General features: G+C 35.7%; 1 protein-coding gene across 12 annotated transcripts in view; it reads left to right on the forward strand.

The window, feature by feature from the left end:
• DLG1 (discs large MAGUK scaffold protein 1) overlaps positions 1-18,868 on the forward strand; it is a 248,247-nt gene that overhangs the window by 29,103 nt on the left and 200,276 nt on the right. Inside the window, exon 1 of one of the 12 annotated variants that reach the window (XM_019651549.1) lies at positions 5,640-6,117. The exons of the other annotated variants lie outside the window; for them this stretch is intronic. Coding sequence (XP_019507094.1) covers positions 6,088-6,117 — 30 coding nt within the window. The 5' untranslated portion in view covers positions 5,640-6,087. Of the gene's footprint in view, positions 1-5,639; positions 6,118-18,868 lie in introns of those variants that run through there. 12 annotated transcript variants of the gene reach the window in all.

Consider the following 18,868-nt stretch of genomic DNA (forward strand, 5'->3'; position numbering starts at 1 on the left):
GGGATGGGAACAGTGCTGGGGAATTGGGGAAAGGGGAACAGACAAGTTGCTGTCGTTTTGTTCTTCAATCTAGTCGTGGAGGATGTTGCTTCACTGGCCCAAGTTGGCACCATCATTGCGCTCTTCTCTGGCGAGGCAGATCAGTCGCCGGCTTCTGGACAGCCGCTCACTGCGGCTGCTGGCCGCTCACGCTGGCTGCTGGCCACACACGGTAGCCCATGGCAATCCACTGCCACAGGGACTGCAGCCCACGCCGTCGCCGGCGACTCATGGCAGCCCAGCTCCAGGTTGAGCTGTTGTTCAGCATCTTAGCTGTGGAGGGCAGTGTCACTGGCCCTCATATGTGGGATCCGAACCGGGGCCCTCTGGCATCCCAAGCGAGTTCTTAACCATCGCGCCACTCGGCCGGCCCCCGAGATTTCTTTTAACCATTTAGTATGTATTTGTTCAGCTAATCTTATATGTTAATGAATATATTATTTAGCGCATATATATTTAAAATGAGAGATATATTTGTAACATTCTGTAATTTGCTTTCCATATCTGTACATTTATATCTACTGCACTACCTTGTATAAGGTAGGGCAGATTGCTTAATTTCTTTTCCTTAGTTTCACCATCTGTAAAGTGGAGATGATTAATAGAACTCACCTTATATGGTGCTTGTAAGTATGAAATGGGATAATTTATGTAAAACTTAGATCAGAGTGTGATACATATTAAGTACTCAATAAATGGTAGATTTTAAAAATAATCTTTATGTTAAAATGTGGCATGTTTATTATTAGTAATTTATCAATGTAGCAAAGGATAAAGAACATAACTCCCTCTTCAGTATCACTTTAAGTCTTTACATTTCCTGATTTTTTTGGTGGTATTTGCTATAATCTACTCTCTGCTTTTGAAATTTTTTTCTCTCCTTGGCAGTTGTTTGCCCTGTTGGATGGTCGTCTTTCTGTGTGTTATTTTTTTAAAAAAGGTTTTATTCATATAGAAACGCTAGAAAATACTATGAATATCTGTGTACCTATTACCTAGTTTAAGAAAATAAATGTCTTAAATATAGTTGAAGACCATTTGTTTCCACCCTGATTACATTCTCTGCCTCATCCCCAGAATTAACCACTGTCCTGAATTTGGTGCTTATTATTTCCATATGCTTTCTATTTTTATAGTTTTCTTTGTGTGTCTTATGCTTGGGAGTTGTTGAATTTCTTGTGTCTGTGGGAAATTTGTTGAATTTCCAAGTTTTCATCAAATTTGGAAATTTTTTCATTACTTCTAAAATATTTTTTCTGTTCACTCTTTTCTCTAGGGACTCTTTAATTACATGATACTGGGTTGATTGAATTTGTGCCATAGCTCATTGATGTGATTCATGTTTTTCAGTCTTTTTTCTCTATATGTTTTATGTTGGACATTTTCTATTGTTAGATCTTCAAGTTTATTGATCTTTTCTTCTGAAGTGTCTAATCTATTGTTAATTTCAGTCAGTTTTTCCTTTCAGACATTTTAATTTTTATCTCTAGAAGTTTGATTTTGTTCCTTTTTTATTTTCCAAGTCTCATTAGCATGCTCATGCTTTCCTCTATGTTCATGAACATATGGGATAGATTTATAAAATTTTTAAAGATGTTCTTGTATACTAATTTTATCACCAGTCATTTCTGGTTCTGTTTTTATTTATTGTTTTTATCCCCCTTGGGTTGTATTTTCCTGCTTCTTTATTATATACCTGGTATTGTTTTATTGGATATGGCAGACATTATGAACTTTACCTTTTGGGGGGCCTAGATATTTTTGTATTCCTTTAACTATTTTTGAGCTTTGTTTTGGAATGCAGTTAAATTACTTGGAAAGAGCTTGATCCCTTGAAGCTTGCTTTTAAGCTTTTTTGGTGGGACCAAGCAGTTTTTAGTATAGGGTTAATTTTGTCCCAGTACTGTGACAATACTCTTCTGAGTACTCTACCCAGGGCCCTGTATATTATGAGTTTTTTCAATTGTTCTTGACCCTGTATGAGCTCTGGGGTTTGTTCTGCCTGCTTCTTTCCAGGGTTCTTTCCCAGCCCCAAGTTTCCTTATATGCATAACCAGTCAGAAGACTTGAGGGGAAACTGCAGATCTGTGAAGCGCTTCCTATACAGCTCTCTCCTCTCTAGTACTCTTACCTGTGAATTTTAGACATGTTGACCTTCCTGAATTCTCAACTATGTCCTCCTTACGTTACTTTGTTTGCTGGAATATGTTTAGTTTTTCCCTCCCTCTGCTGCAGCCTGGAAACTTTTTCCAGGCAGTTAACATGAGGCATTTATGGGACTCACCTAATTTGTTTTTCTTCTCACAGGATCACTGTTTTGCGCTGCCTTTGTTCAATATCTAAAAATTATTGTTTCTTATTTGTCCACTTTTTTAGTTGTTTTAAGGCAGGAGAGTCAATTTGTTGTGTTATTATATTATGGTTGGAAACAATTGCGTATATGTAGAAAGCCATTAGTATCCTAAAATATTGTTAATTATATTATGTGACCGAATATTAGGAGAGGTGTTGACATCCCAGAGGCTTATATTTGAGACCTTCTAAAGTTGCTTATATTACAGGGTAGTTTCTCAATTATTTTGCACAGCAATGATTGAGAAGAACACATTTTCTTGAAATGTTCTTAGTGCCAATTTGGATGTATATAGAAGATACAGTGAGTGTAGAATTTAATGCAGATTAAATAATCATTCCTGAGCATGACCTTAAAAACTGTAGGTATTGGAAGCTTTTTTGCAAGATTTAAGAGTATACTAAATAGTAATATAGTAAGTGATTATATATTATAGAGATTATAATACATACCTACAGAACAAAAGAAAACTGTCTTCCTGTTATGTGAATGAATAGTTATTAGTAGTGATTTGGGATAAAATGTGAGGTGATATTTTAATATACGGATTCAAAAAAGTGAAGCATCTAAACAGCTTAGATGGAACTGAAATTGATGTTTGAGGTTAGAATGATTAGGCGAATCAAAAAGTGGCTGCAAGGCCGGCCGAGTGGCGCGATGGCTAAGAACTGGCTTGGGATGCCAGGGGGCCCCGGTTCGGATCCCACATATGAGGGCCAGTGACACTGCCCTCTACAGCTAAGATGCTGAACAACAGCTCAACCTGGAGCTGGGCTACCGTGAGTCTCCGGCGACAGCATAGGCTGCAGCTCCTGTGGCAGTGGGTTGCCATGGGCTATTGTGTGTACCCAGCAGCCAGCGTGAGCGGCTAACAGCCGCAGTGAGCGGCCGTCCAGAAGCCGGCGACTGATCTGCCTCACCCGGGAAGAGCGCAATGATGATGCCAACTTGGGCCAGTGAAGCGACATCCTCCACAACTAGACTGAAGAACAAAACAACAGCAACTTGTCTGTTCCCCTTCCCCCAATTCCCCAGCGCTGTTCCCATCCCCCCAATTTCCCAATTAAAAAAAAAAAGTGGCTGCAGTTATAATGATGACCCTGACATTCAGGATGAATGTGAATATATGCTATAGGCTTATATTTGAGTTGGCAAAACTATTTGCAGTAGTTTTTACTGGGAAAACGGGATATCTAATTTTCAAGGTCATTTCAGACTGTTTAATTTTATAGTCATCTATAGTTTAGATATTAGAAAGGCTGTTCATTAATTTAACAAATATTTATTGAGCCCCTGTATGATCTGGTCACCATGCCACCCCCCAGATGCTGAGGATAAAGTGGTAAATACATAAGATGTTCTTTAGTCTTGCCCTGTTGGAGCTTTGAATCAAAGGGATTTAGAAATTGAAACATGAATGTTATAAGTGGAAGGACTCTCAGAAGCCATTGAGTTTTTAAATTTTATAAAAGGGGAAATTGAGACTCTTCAAAAGAAAATAACTATTAAAGTTACACAGCCTGTTAATGGGTTGAAACACTCTTTCTGACTCTTGGTAGAGTGATTTTCAACCTCCACTGTTATGAGGTCTGCCAAACTTAGGAATGCCTTCTCTCTCTGGGTGAGGCTAATTTAGATATAACAGAAATTTCACATAAAGACATTTCAGAACACTAAGAGAGAAACTGGCTATAAGAGAGAAACCGGCTAAGGAGTTTCACATACCTCTTTAATTTTTTCTCACAGAATGCATTGCTTAGTCAGTACTAAAATATTACCTTCATTGTTTTCAGTACTCTTCCTAAAAATTGTAAACTTTAGTTATTTAAGGAGTAATGAGCCTTGAGTGGGCTTTACTCTTTCATGTTGGGAGCAAATGATTCTTGAGATGGGGTGGGAAGAAGGGGCTGCTTTCAATCTTCAACCAAGCATGTTATTTCCAGGCTATCTGTTCTGCGTTGGGGAAGGGATTTGTTCACTCATGATGAAATTTACTTCTGCCCCACCCCAAACCTGATTGATTGATAGACAGATAGATAGATACCATATTTCCCCATGTATAAGACGCACCCTTTTTCGAAAACTTTGGGGTCTAAAAACTGGGTATGTCTTACACAGTGGTTGTATGAGCGCAAAAAAAACCACAAAAAAAAACCAAGCGCGAAAAAAGCAGGAAATGCAAGTAAAAAAAATCTACAACCACTGTATAAGACACACCCAGTGTTTAGACCCCAAATTTTTCCCCCAAAAAAGGGTGCATGTTATACATGGGTAAATACCGTAGATAGCTGTAATTGCCACTTATTGAGCATGTAACAAGGTTGGCATTGTTTTAAGTACTGTGCATATATTATTTAATCATTAAAACTGTTCCAGTAGGCTCTGGTCAAGGTAAAATCCCATTGCATCTGTCTCAGGTATATCCTGTTAGGCTTGAAACAAAAGCCTATCACTTGATAGCAATCAATAATAGTAATAAAAATAATGATGACGCTTATTATATGATAGGTACTATCTAAGTGATATACATGTATTAACTCTTTCTCATAACCCTTATAGTGAAAGTCAGTTTAGTATGAAAGTTGCTGATGCAGCCCATGGTATTTGAAACGTTAGGTGTAGAAGTCGGGTATAAGAAGCAAGTGGGAATAGTTCAGTTTGAATTTGAGGTTATTCATAATATCTGTAGACTATGAGAAAACTTGTGGACAGAAATTGCAGGTAATACTCTTCCTTACTTTACATTTTTACAGGGGTATGTGGCTACAAGCTTATGAGACTGAAAGCCAGTTGTATCCCTCAGCCTCGTCCCCTATCAGCCTTTCTAGCTATTTCCAGTGTGTGGAATTCACAAAGTTAGGCTACTTCTGGGTTAAAAAAGATATAGTCTTCTTAAGGAGTTTGAAATGGTACATAGTTATAATTATGGGGTTTTTTTGGTAAGAGATTAGGTGAAATGGATTTAGTAAGGCACTAAAGTTAAAATCTGGCTTCATTGGTGAAATGTTATTTTTTTTAGTAAAGTAGAGAAGAGGTAAGTTTTAGAGAAAATATTTTAAATTATTACATTTTGTTCTTCCTTCACCCCTTCTCAAAAATACCACATGGAATATTCCATTCATTACTGCCTGAGAAAGTCATTACTTTGCAAGCTGCAGTTGCTGAAATGGTATAGTGAAAGAAATGTTTGCTTGCATTTTTTTTTTTTTTTTTAGTAATTTTCTGTTGGTAATTATTATTTTGAATATCCAAACTAGCAAACAAGGAGAAGCAGATTTAAATTTATATCGGGGGAACCTCTTTGTGGAGCATTTCATCAGATGACACCCTGTCAACCTCATATCTTGAAAAGAGGGATTAATGAAACAGCATCTAAAGCAGCAGTGAACTCTTGTGGAATAAACTCTGACATCTTCCACAGTATTTTGTGGGATAATTTCAGTTTCTTCAGATGCAGATTACATAAAGAAGATTGTAGGGCACGTGACACATTCTGGCTTCTTGTATTTCAGATAGTAGAAAAATTGCTACCTCTAAGAATGGATCCTGGACAGATCTTGTGACAGTTATAACTTTCATCTGTGGTTTTCTCTCACAACTTCATTTTATTTATTATTAATTTTTTATTCATATAGGCAACTTAAAATAATTTACAATAAACTGCTTTATGTATAAAATATTGTAATGGTAGAGTAATGGATTGCCTGTGCATTGTAACCACAAAGGTAAGATACAGTATGCTTTCTACGTTTCATTGTTAGTAACAGAATGTGAGAGACCTTTTTGTTCATAATGTATTTTAAAAATAAAGTGTAACCATTGTTATATATTTGATAATAGATATTTGAATCCATGTGATGCATAGTTTATATCCTTTAGGAAAGGTAGTGTTTTGAAATGTGTTTCAGATAGCTAAAAACTGTATTGAACGAGTATTTTTTCCCCCCTGAGGTTTACAGGAAGCTTTTCTCCCAATAGCAAAGGTTTATAAGGCCTTAATTATATTTAAATCTAAATATATTCTCACAGTTCTCTCCCACTACTTTATTTTCTGTCCCAACATGTCATGCTGGTTGAAAGTAGAACTCATTTTGAGAACATTTTCTGGACTCTTCCATCTATTCCAAGTATAGTTAATTTTTTTTAAGGAGAAGAAAATAGGTTCTGATTGTGTTGTGTTTGGAAAAATGTTGATTTGGGCTTAAAATGATTAAACTTGTACAAGTACTCCTTAAGGTACTCGTTTTAAAGTCTGTTTTGCTCATTGTCCTGAAAGTGCAGCATACTTCACTTAATCTCTAAGTTTGTTTCTTTTATTTCTGAGCACCAGTTTGTGGACATTGTGTGATTGTGTAAGGTTCAGGATGCTTACATTTTAAATTTATACACAGGTTTTCAAAATATGGAATAATTTACTTTTTTGGTTTTTATTTCTATACACTCAGAACACAGTGATTGTTAGTTGAAATTGTTGAGATTTTAAAGTTATGTTCAGTAATAAAAGAAGCAAATTTGTAAATTCTGAAAGTAGGCTATTCCTACATAGTAAATTATTTCTCAGAAGAGGAAAAGTGAGAAGATTGATGGAAATCAGTTTTCTTTGCTTATTGCTCACAGAGTTACAGTTCAGACAGTAGGAGTTTTGATCAGGTACAAACATGTTGTTATCTAGTCCCATCGTGTTTGTTAGGAGATGTCTTCTGTTTACCTGTAGGTAAACTGTCTTATTGAAATATTCTTGAAGAAAGTTTAAAGGGCAATAAGCCTGGAAAACAGGATTTCTTTTTTCTCTCTGAGTTATTTTCATGGTTGTCTGTGGTTGATTCTGCCTGTGATTTACCTTTTATCATTTCATTCATTTTAATTTTTATTTCTGATATTATAGCAAGGTATCTATCTCATTGTTCTACCCTTAATAGATTAAAAAGTTTTTGCATTTGACCCTTTTTAAGCAAAAGAGAGCTATTTTTTTAATTATATGGGATCAATAGGCTAAAGTTTTTATAAATTTTTATTAAGTAACTTAAAAAATACAAAAAGATATAAGTTGGAATTTGGGAAGCCTAAAACAGTATTTGCAGTTACTTTTAAAAGAGCCAAATTAAAATAATTTCTTCTGTTATTAGATATAAGATCCTTTGAACATGTTTAACCAATAACTACAGCAGGAAGAGCAAAATTGTTAATTTTCTTTTCAACTGAAGTGCTACAATGTTTTCTCCCCTTGGGTCTTTTTTCTGATCTTTAGAGAGCTTTATGGTTTTGTATGTGTTTTTAAAGTCTGACAATATAGTTGATGTAATTCTATCATGTTAATACTAAAGCACCTTTCCAAGTGAAATTTTTTTCATCATCCGCCTCCCCTCTCTCCCACTTGTGTAGGCATGGTGAGCTAGGTAGGCATGTTGCATCACTGCTACCATGGATACCCTTAAGAACAGGCCTGTGGGTTGTGCTAAAAGCAAGGATGACTAGCTTTCTGGGTTCCCCACCCCATAACTATATATTCTTCACAATGAAGACTCTTATTTTAAAACGTTTGCAAATGACGAGGTTGTGAGATGTGATGACTAAATTATCATTGCTACTGAACTGACAAATCTTCGCCTCCATTTACAATAGTATTAATGCCATTTACTAATTTAAAATGATCATAAATAGCTCTACATTTCTTTTCTGGTTAATACATTTTAAACACAAATGTAATGTTTGTTTGCCTCTTAGTGAAAATGAAAAATGTATTTCCTCTGAATTTTTAAAATATTGTTCTGAATTTAGATATTTTCCAGGGGAAAAGATACTAGTGAGCATTTCTATTATGGCAGTATTTCTGATTATGGTTAGTCATATATACATTTTTTACATAGTTTAATCAGCTTGGATACAATATTTAGTTTGTGCTTTTCCACATAATGTCTTTCTAAGAGATACTTATTTTTGTGTTTGTAAATCCTTGTGTTCTTAGCTAGCTCCTTTGTAAATATATGTCAGTTGGGGTGGAGTTAATATTGTTAGAGGGCCAGGCAGATAAGTATGGTTTTGTCAGGCTCATTATCACAGTAATAGAGTTAACTCGTAGCATATAAGGTCCAACAAGAGTGATTTGGAAGTATTGTTATATATGCTATGTTTTCTTTTATTAGCAATAAACTGCAACTAAGGTCATTCATATTCTTTAGTATACAGGTTTCCCAGCTGTGCATTAACTTCTGACAGGGAGTTGCATAACTTTAATACCAGAAATTTCTTGCAGTGGAATCATGTCTCTCTCCATCTTTTGTTATACTGCTTTTGATCAAGCAGAAAAGGGATGTTCTCTATCTCTATTCATTTTAGGGTCATTTAGCAGAAGTTTAGGTGGCAGGAGAAAGACCTGAAAAGAAAAAAATATTTTTCCCATGTGTTCTTGATTAAGCTTAGAAAGGAGAAAAGGAGCTTTCATATTTCAGGAGACTCTCTTACATTCAATACCAGTTGTTATTCTTTTTATTATTTCATTTATTTGCCCAAACTTTGAGGGATATGCAGTCTTGGGGTCTCTTCCAATTAAGGAATTGCCAGTGTGTATGTTTTAGGAGTTGCATACCAGGTTTTCATTATTTCTGTTCAGGGTCTTTTGTTTTTTTTTTCCAATTCTTGTGAGGTGTTTGCTTCTTTGAGATTTTCATGCATAATTTATTCTTTTTGCAAGCCCTTACCTGCAAATCTTACTAACACTTCAGATTCCAGCTTATATATTGCTTCCTCAGGGAAGCTTTCTTTGATGCCCAAGATTAAATGAGATTCCTCAGCTTCTAAGTATACCTTATTTTTCCTTTATAACATATACTATATTATGTATTTGTGTGATTCTCTATTAATGTACGTTTCACTGGACTGTAAGCTTTGCAAAAGTAAGACTTTTGTTCTTCATGGTATCCGCAGAACCTAAGTGTCTGAGTATCAACATATAGCGGATACTTAGTAAATAATTGTTGAGTGAATGAAGCTTTGGCACAGATGTTCTAAACTTGTGGATTAAAAAAATATGAAAATTTTACTTTATAATGCATATTAAGTCCTATTCTGAATATGGTTATATGTTGACATCTTGGAAAATTGTCACTAAAATTTATCTTTTTGTATTTATAATGAATTCAAAAGGATCCAGAAAGTAGCTTATATTCCCAGTGTTTTTCACCTATGTCTTAATGTATGGTGTGGATGGGATACATTATCATATTTTGACATTTAATTGGTTATTAGTCACTTAAATATTTGATTTGTTGACTGTATATATAAAGTGTGTGTGTGTGTGTGTGTGTGTGTGTGTGTGTGTGTGTGTGTGTGTTTTGTTTATCCTTAATTTGGGAAGACAGATCCTTTTTCATTTTAAGGAGCTTACTTCCATCTCTAGGTTGCACAATGTTAACTAATAACTTTAGCATTATCCAGTAAAATTTTATGCAGTAATAGAAATGTTATATATCTATGCTGTCCTGTTCACGAGCACATGAAATATGACCAGTTTGACAGAGGAACTGACTTAATTTTAATTAATTTAAATAGATTTAGATTATTGATCTATTACAACTATTCCCATATAACAGCCAACTCTTCACTTGCTTACCCCTGAATTTTTTAAACATTTTTTGAGTGGGTAATAAATTCACATATTACTCAAAATAAAGAATCAAAACTATCATTAAAAAGTTTATATAACTATGTCTCACTTCTATCCCTTTCCCCCCTGGTCCCTATAGGAGACTATTTTTATATGTTTCTATTTATCTTTCCAGTGTTTATACATTTATAAGGATTAAGACTTTGTATTTCTCCCTTTCCTTATACAATAGGTAGGTGATGTATTTTATATTTGTATTGCTGGCTTGACTTCTAATATCCTGTTGGTCTCTCTATTTTAGTACACAGAGCTTTTTCTCATTCATTTTTACAGAAATACAACATTTCATATATGTGGGTATATCATAGTTTCTTTAACCAAACATTACCTTTTTTTTTTTTTTAAGATTTTTATTGGGGAATTGGGGGGATTGGAACAGTGCTGGGGAATTGGGGGAAGGGGAACGGACAAGTTGCTGTCATTTTGTTCTTCAGTCTAGTTGTGGAGGACGTTGCTTCACTGGCCCAAGTTGGCACCATCATTGCGCTCTTCCCGGTTGAGGCACATCAGTCGCCGGCTTCTGGCCGGCCGCTCACTGCGGCTGCTGGCCACTCACGCTGGCTGCTGGCTACACACAGTAGCCCATGGCAACCCACTGCCACAGGGGCTGCAACCTATGCCGTTGCCAGCGACTCACGGCAGCCCAGCTCCAGGTTGAGCTGTTGTTCAGCATCTTAGCTGTAGAGGGCAGTGTCACTGGCCCTCATATGTGGGATCTGAACCGGGGCCCTCTGGCGTCCCAAGCCAGTTCTTAACCATCGCGCCACTCGGCCGGCCTAAACATTACTTTTTTAATAAATGACCTGTAACAACTGGTTCTAACTGGAAAAAGATGAAAGTTGGATCTACACCTAATACTGTATATCATGAAAAATTCCACATTTTCAAAAGATATAAATGTATATTTGCTATACTGTAAAGTTCTAACCTTTTACTAGTATAAACAGTGCTTCAGTAAACAACTTTGTATGTAAATCATTTTATATTCGTGCAGGTATATCTGTATGATGTGGGATTGCTGGTTTTAGAGAGTAAATACATTTTTAGTTTTGGTAGCTATTGCCATATTTTCCTCCATTGGAATTGTGCCATTTTGCATTCTCACCAGCAATGTATGAGAATGTTTCCCTGCAACTTTGTTGACAGATGTATTTTCAAATTTTTATATTTTTGCCAATTTGTTGAGTGAGAAATGATGTATAAATGTAGTTTGAATTGCACTTCTCACATAATAAGCAAGGTTTATTATATTTTATACTTTTTTCCTGTTGGTTGTGGGTCTTTTTTTTTTTAAAGATTTTATTGGGGAATCGGGGAAGGGGAAGAGACAAGTTGCTGTCCTTTTGTTCTTAAGTCTAGTTGTGGAGGACGTCACTTCACTGGCCCATGTTGGTATTGTAATCATTGCACTCTTTCTGGGTGAGGCAGATCGGTCGCCGGCCATTGGATGGCCGCTTACGGCGGCTCACAGCCACTCACGCTGCAGCCTACGCCATTGCCGGCCACTTATGGCAGCCCAGCTCCAGGTCGAGCTGTTTGTTCACCATCTTAGCTGTGGAGGGCAGTGTCACTGGCCTGTGTGGGATCCGAACCAGCTGTGTGGCCTGTGTGGGACCCTGTTGCTCGGAGCTCGTGCTTCCAAGCCAAGTCTTAACCGATGAGCCACTCGGCCAGCCCAGGTTGTGGGTCTTTTTCTTCTCAATTTCTAGAAGCTCTTTAAATAATAGGGAGTTAGCCTTTGTGATTTGAAGTGCAGGTTTTTATATCATGATGATGTTATTAATCCTCATCCTCTTTCCCATACTTCTGAATTTTGAGTCATAGTAAGACCTTCCATCTTCTAGAGCAGCGGTTCTGAACCTTCCTAGTGCTGCGACCCCTTAATACAGTTCCTCATGTTGTGGTGACCCCGCAACCATAAAATTATTTTCGTTGCTACTCTATAACTGTAATTTTGCTACTGTTATGAATCGTAATGTAAATATCTTTTTGTTTTCCGATGGTCTTAGGCGACCCCTGTGAAAGGGTTGTTCGACCCCCAAAGGGGTCACGGCCCAGAGGTTGAGAACCGCTGTTCTAGAGTTATAAAGAATTTACCTAGGTGTTCTTTTGATACTTAATACAAAAGCTCTGCAGATTTCATTTTTAAATCTTTGGACCATTTGAAAGTTATTCTGATGTATAGTGTTAGTTGTGGAACCAGTGTAATATTTTTCCACATGACTACCCATTTGTTCCAGTGTCAGTTATTAAGTTCATACTTACCCCCACTGAACTGACATGCCTCTTTTCAACAAATGAATTTCCATATGTATTAGGGTCTATTTCTGGACATTCAGTTCTGTTTCATTGATCTGTTTGTTCATGAACCAACTCAACAATGCTTTACTTATTGAAGCTTTTTAGTATGCCTTAAAATCTAATACAGTTATCCTCGCTCATTGATTTTCTGTTTTTGAGCTTTCTCTTTTTACAAAAAGGCCATTTTTTCTGTTTTTCCATATAAACTTTAGGAGCATCTTACCTAGTCTGAGAAAAAGTGTTTCAGTCCTGGGAACACCCTCTAAATAAGTAATAACACCTTAAGAAATGTTTCCTGCCCAGTAGGGAGAGGCAGGACAGCTGGGTAAGTTTATCTTTTATGTACATTCTCAACTACTAGTATAAACTAACCAGCAAGGAGGCTAGGCAAGTTTTCTTGATTCCCTAGCCCAGGGAACAGGATTCTAAATTCATCTTTTAGAGTGCTTACCCATTGATTTTTGTTTAATCAGAGACACATTTTACCTGTTTCATAAGTTTGCCTAGCCCTTTGCTCCATGAGTTTACCAGTAGACTAAAATTACCTGCATTTGACTTAATGAAAAGGTTTATTTCTGGTGCCAGTTGTGGTTGGTGTTGGATACTCAGAGGGCTATGTTGAGAGTTCTTAACAGGTTGAAGGAAAGAATGCTGTCATCAAATAGTAGTTTTGCCATAGCTGAGGGATTGGAGAAGGGTGGGGAACTTGGCAGAACAGTGGGATCATATGTACTGAATATATTTTGAAAATCCTTACATGCTATTGAGTGGTCACCTATAGCATTTAAAATGGCTCCATTGTTTGAATATTTATAATTTAATCAGTCAATATTTGGGTTATTTCTATTTTTTTCTCTTAAGTGTTGCTTAATCTGTGAACATAACCATTATTTTGTAGGTGAGGAATTTCTAGCATAAGAGGTATGATTTTTATCGTTTCGAAAAATATTGCCACAATTTCTAAACTTAAATCACCTTCAGACTATTTTCTCATTTAAAATACCCTATATTATATTAAATGTATTTTCACTAAATTCACCTGGAAAGGCTCATTATAGCTTGAATCTTATCCATAGTGGTTGAGTTTCTTTGAACTTTCCAGAATATATTGTCTTGTTTCTTGACTATTACATCTTTTTGTTAATTTAATATCCAATCATTGTTCACCTGGGGTTCACCTTATTTGGGAATCTACTGATTTGAAATAACAGATAGCTTTCAAGTACTATCATATTTCTGCTCATCCTTTTACAATTGGACTTGCAATTGAACGAGGATAACTAAGGCTTCCATTTTTCTTATTTTGTCATTCTCTCACTTTTTAAATTCCTTATAGTCTACATTCTTCAGCAGCTACTCAACTGAAGTTGTGCCACTTAGTTTTGGGCAGAGAGTAAAGGTTATTAGTTAAGAGCTCAGGCTTTGGAGACCTTTGAGGTTCTAGTCTCAACACTTGATTCCTGGACAAGTCATTTCTTCTGTGTTTCATTTTCCTCATTTATAAAATGGAGAAAATAATCATACCTACTTTACAAGGTTGTTAAACATTAATTGAGTTAATACCTGTCAAGTTGTGAAATGATGACTACCACATCGTAAGGCCTCACTATCTGTTAGGTCTTTTTAATCATTTTTGTTAAATAGTAATAACATGTATAGCCTTTGGTTGGACAGAACAGCCTTTTCTGAATCATTGTCTCTGTCTTTGACACTAGGTTTCCCCTCTTTTATAATTCTTGTTGTTTGCCTTTTATGATTAGTGTGCTGGTTCTCTTTTCTTTATTAGGGGTCGTGGATGGTTTAGGTCTAGCTCTATCATTAAGGCAAGATGGAAGTAGGAATAAAAGGAAAGTGAAAAAATGTGAGATTTAAAGACACTTCTACTCAAGCCTGTTTCTTTCTGCTTTATCTACCTCTTCTTTGCTGCTTGTATTTTGGATTTTAGAGTTATGCTAATACCTGGTCTTTGGAGATATAGCTCCCTGAATTTCTGGTTACCAAAATTTCATGACTGTAGTAACTATGATACTTGTTGGTGATTAGTGTGTAAGCATCTTACGTGGATAAAAAAAAGGATTGTCTGTATGCGAAAATAGATATTCATTTGCGACTCCAGTGGATACTCAGCAACTGTTTGTTTTAACTAGATAACTGATATAGTGATAGGTAGTAAGTCCCCAGAGAAATGTTGAGTTGTTTTGCCTTATCAGTTTGGGAATTGAGAATAGAAAATTTGAGTCCTCTGGGTGAAATAGCTGTCTTTTATATAAATGTTCATTTTTACGTGTCAGAGCACTTGTGCTAGGTTTTATTAAAATTGTATGCTAGCCAGCAGCTTTGAAGGGGGTATTAAACCTTTTCAAAGAAAGTCCCAGTACAAAGATTTCAGATTTTTTTTAGATTTTTGAAACTTAAATTTGAATAGTGAATAGAATTGCTGCCCTCTACTGTTGGCTAATTGTTTTACTGCCATGTAAAAATATTCTATTACCTGTACTAGGATAATTTTAACTATATATACTATTAGGTTGGAGTATAAGTCTGTAAAACATTCTGATAACTTAGTTTTTAAATTATATTTGTTACCTAACACTGACTCCCATTAAATATGTTCATTGTCATTATTTTGGCTTTTCAAAAAACTTGGATCCTGGAACAAACTTTAGTCTTAGCTTCTCATGTTACATGGTGAGCTTTAAGTAGCTACTAGATTGATTCCATATGGTTATGTGATTCAAAGCTTGTATTGATAACTTATAAGCAGACTGAGAAGTTCTGCAGGTAAAGATAATTTTTCTAAAACAATCATTGTTTTAATTTATCTTATTGTATTTGAAATTTTAATCAGTATTAAATAGGGATGTAAGATCTTTGTGTGTTTACTTTTAACCTCTTTTAACCTCTGGTTTTCATGTTTTTCACTTAAAAATGAGTTGATTAGAAGAGATGATTTTAAAGAGCCTCTTTAGCTTTGTTTTGCTGAGTACCTACTGTGTATGAAGTAATATACTATATATAAGATAGACATGGAAAAACAGGGTGATTATTATAGTTCTTGCTCTAGATCAGGAGTCAGCCAATGGGCCAAATCAGGCCATGCTCATTCATTTGCTCATTATCATGGCTGCTTTTGTGCTAAAACAGCCGAGTTGAGTAGTTGTTACAGCAGAGACCGTATGACTTGCAGAGTTGAAAATATTTACTATTCGGCCCTTTACAGAAAATGTTTGCTGACCCCTGCCCCAGATGAACTTCTGGTCTAGTAAGGAAGATAAATATCTAAAAAGATAATTTAAAATGGGTGTTTATAAAGCACACATAGACAAAATGCCAGGAGTAGTTTAAATAAAGCTAGTAGTCAATAAAGAAAAATACGTTTTCATCATTAGCATCATTCTCCAATTAGTAGTCTGCTAACATCTTATCAGAGGTTCCTGTTTATCAGCCATTAGCAGGTACCCTGCTTCACAGCCTCATTATCATTATCATCATCATCATGACTTTTTTTGGGGTAAAATGCTCAAGTCTAATATACAGCTCAATGCCTTTTTATAACTTTGATCACTACCCACTTAAAAATATAAAACATTTCCGTTTCCCCAGAAGACTCCCTTTTGCCCTTTCCAAATCAGCATGTCCTCCCCAGAGACAATTTTTCTAACTTACATCACTGTAGACTAGTTTTGAACTTCTTATAAGTGTAATATTATATGGTTGCTTATATCTTCTTTTACTCAGCATCTATGCCACTGTTTTTGTTCCTTTTTATTGCTATGTAGTATTCCATTGTATAAATACATTATAACTTGTTTATTCTGTTATTGTAGGAATTTGGGTTATTTCAAGTATGAGGTTGTTATGAATAAAGCTGCTTTAAACATCTTGTACACTTTTTTTTGTGTGTGTACACATATGCATTTATTTCTCTTGGATATATATACCTGGGAGGTAGAGTTTTAATTCATCTTGTAAAGTTCTTACCAGAAAGTTTTTATTTAATAGGACAAGGTGGGAGGGAGGAATCAAAGAGACATTTTCATCTACTTTATAAGCTTGACTAGTCCACTACGAACTGGTAACTTTACATTTCTTCATAAATGCTATAACTAAGGCAACCTACATTTTGACTAATCAAATAGATTTTATTTCTGATGCCATCTTTGGATGATGTTGTATGTTTAGAAGTCTTTGCTGAGAATTCTGATAATAGATTGAAGGAAAGAGTGCCATCATCAATTAGTAGTTTTTGCCATGACTGAGAAATTTGTATTTAATATATTTTGAAAATCCATATATGTCATTGAATATAGTTCTTTAGCATTTAAGATTACTTCATTGTTTGGATATGCCATAAGACTTTTTAATTTCATTTATCATGCTTTTCACTTTTAGAATGTCTATTTGCTCTATCTAGAAATTCCATATTTTTTTAATTCATTATTGCATCCACTTCGTATATCCTTTCCTCTGTGTTATTTTACATACTAAAATTGCCATTTTAAAGTCCTTTTATCCTAGTTTTAACATCTTTGTCATTTGTAGTTCTGCTGTCAGTATACTTTTGATTGGTCTTCTTTTATTGTTTGTGTTTTCCTGATTCTTCCCATATCTTGAAATTTTTTGTCCTGTCCTTTACATAATGTATAAAAGAACCATCGAGACTGAACCAATGTTCTTTCTCTTTCAAGAAACTAGAATGAAACTACAGTAGTTTCCCCTCTCCCCCTGCCTTTCCCTTTGTCTGCCAGGGATATTTTCCAAAACCCCTAGTGCAGCGGTTCTCAACCTGTGGGTCACGACCCCTTTGGGGGTCGAACAACCCTTTCACAGGGGTCGCCTAAGACCATCGGAAAACAAAAAGACATTTACATTACGATTCATAACAGTAGCAAAATTACAGTTATAGAGTAGCAACGAAAATAATTTTATGGTTGGGGGTCACCACAACATGAGGAACTGTATTAAGGGGTCGCGGCATTAGGAAGGTTGAGAACTGCTGCCCTAGTGGATGCCTAAAACTGCAGATAGTACCAAACACTACATGTGTTTACACTACTTAAAAAAAATACCGATGATAAATTTTAGTGTATAAATTAGGCACAGTAAGAGATGGGTGATCAAGAGAGAGTATTCTTTTTTTTTTTTTTTTTAGCTGAGCCATCCTGCTACCTGTTGGCAGCTCAGTGGCTGCTCAGCTCGGGCTGGACTCGAACCGCTGTTGCTCAGAGCTCAAACTCTTGAGCGAGCTCTTAACCAACTGAGCCACTCGGCCGGCCCTAAGAGAGAGTATTCTTAAGTAGGGAAAAAGTTGAGTATGTTCGTATGCTAATACAGAAATTACAGTAAGATGGAAGAATTAATAATAAAAGAAACAAGAAACTGAATGAAAAAAAAAATGAATAGATGCAAACACCTAGATGCAGGATGTTAGAATTATCTGACAAACATTTTAAAGCAGCAAGCTTAAAAATGCTTCAGTGAACAATTACAAATATGATTGAATCAAATGAAATAATATAAAACCATGGCAGAAAAAAAAAAAGCTATAGTACATAATATATAGAGACTAAATGGGAATGGTAGAACTGAAAGTACAATAACCAGAATGAAATTAATGAATCTGAATAACAGAGAAAAAATAGACAAAAGCAAAACAACAAAACCCAGCGCTTCAGACTTGAAGAGTTAGTGAAAAAAATATCTAACATCCATGTCATTTGAGAAGGAGAGAAGAAAGAGGGTAGGGCTAGAAAAGTACACACAGAAGTAATGAAAATATGGGGCCTGACAATTCGCGAACTCGTCCTAGAAAAAAGTGCACCATACCTCATTGCTGAATGTCACTACAATCACCTTTGAAGTACTCCCCTTGGGAAGCTATGCACCGACGCCAGCACATAGTCAATCCACGCCTCCAAGAAATTTTGGAACTCTTTTTCTGGAATGGCCATCACAACTGTCATTGTATTACCCATGATGTCCTGAATGTCATCAAAATGTCTTCCTTTCAATATTTCCTATTTAATTGAGAGAATTTATTGCCAGAATATCTACCCTAAAAAATGGCTAACAGAAATTATGTAAACAGAAAAGAAACAATTAAAGAAGGAAGCTTGGAATATCAGGAATGAAGAAAGAACAAGGTACACAAAACTATAGGTATATACAGTCAACTTTCTTTTGAGCTTTCTGAATTATGTTTGCCAGTTGAAGGGAAAATTATAACACTGATGTGGTTCTACAAATATGTAGAAGAAATAGTTAAATCAGTTGTATTACATATGAGGAAGAGTAAAAGGACATAAATAGAGGTAAGGTTTCTCTATTTTAATTCAACTGGTAAAATAACACTAGTAAACTGTGATAATTTTTTTTGTTTGTTTTTTGTTTTAAGCTTTTATTGGGGAATTGGTGGAGGGGAACAGACAAGTTGCTGTCCTTTTGTTCTTCAGTCTAGTTGTGGAGGATGTCGCTTCACTGGCCCATGTTGGTATTATCACTGTGCTCTTCCT

This window comes from Hipposideros armiger, unplaced genomic scaffold (genome assembly GCF_001890085.2).
Source record: "Hipposideros armiger isolate ML-2016 unplaced genomic scaffold, ASM189008v1 scaffold_8, whole genome shotgun sequence".
In the NCBI taxonomy this organism is placed as follows: Eukaryota; Metazoa; Chordata; class Mammalia; order Chiroptera; family Hipposideridae; genus Hipposideros; species Hipposideros armiger.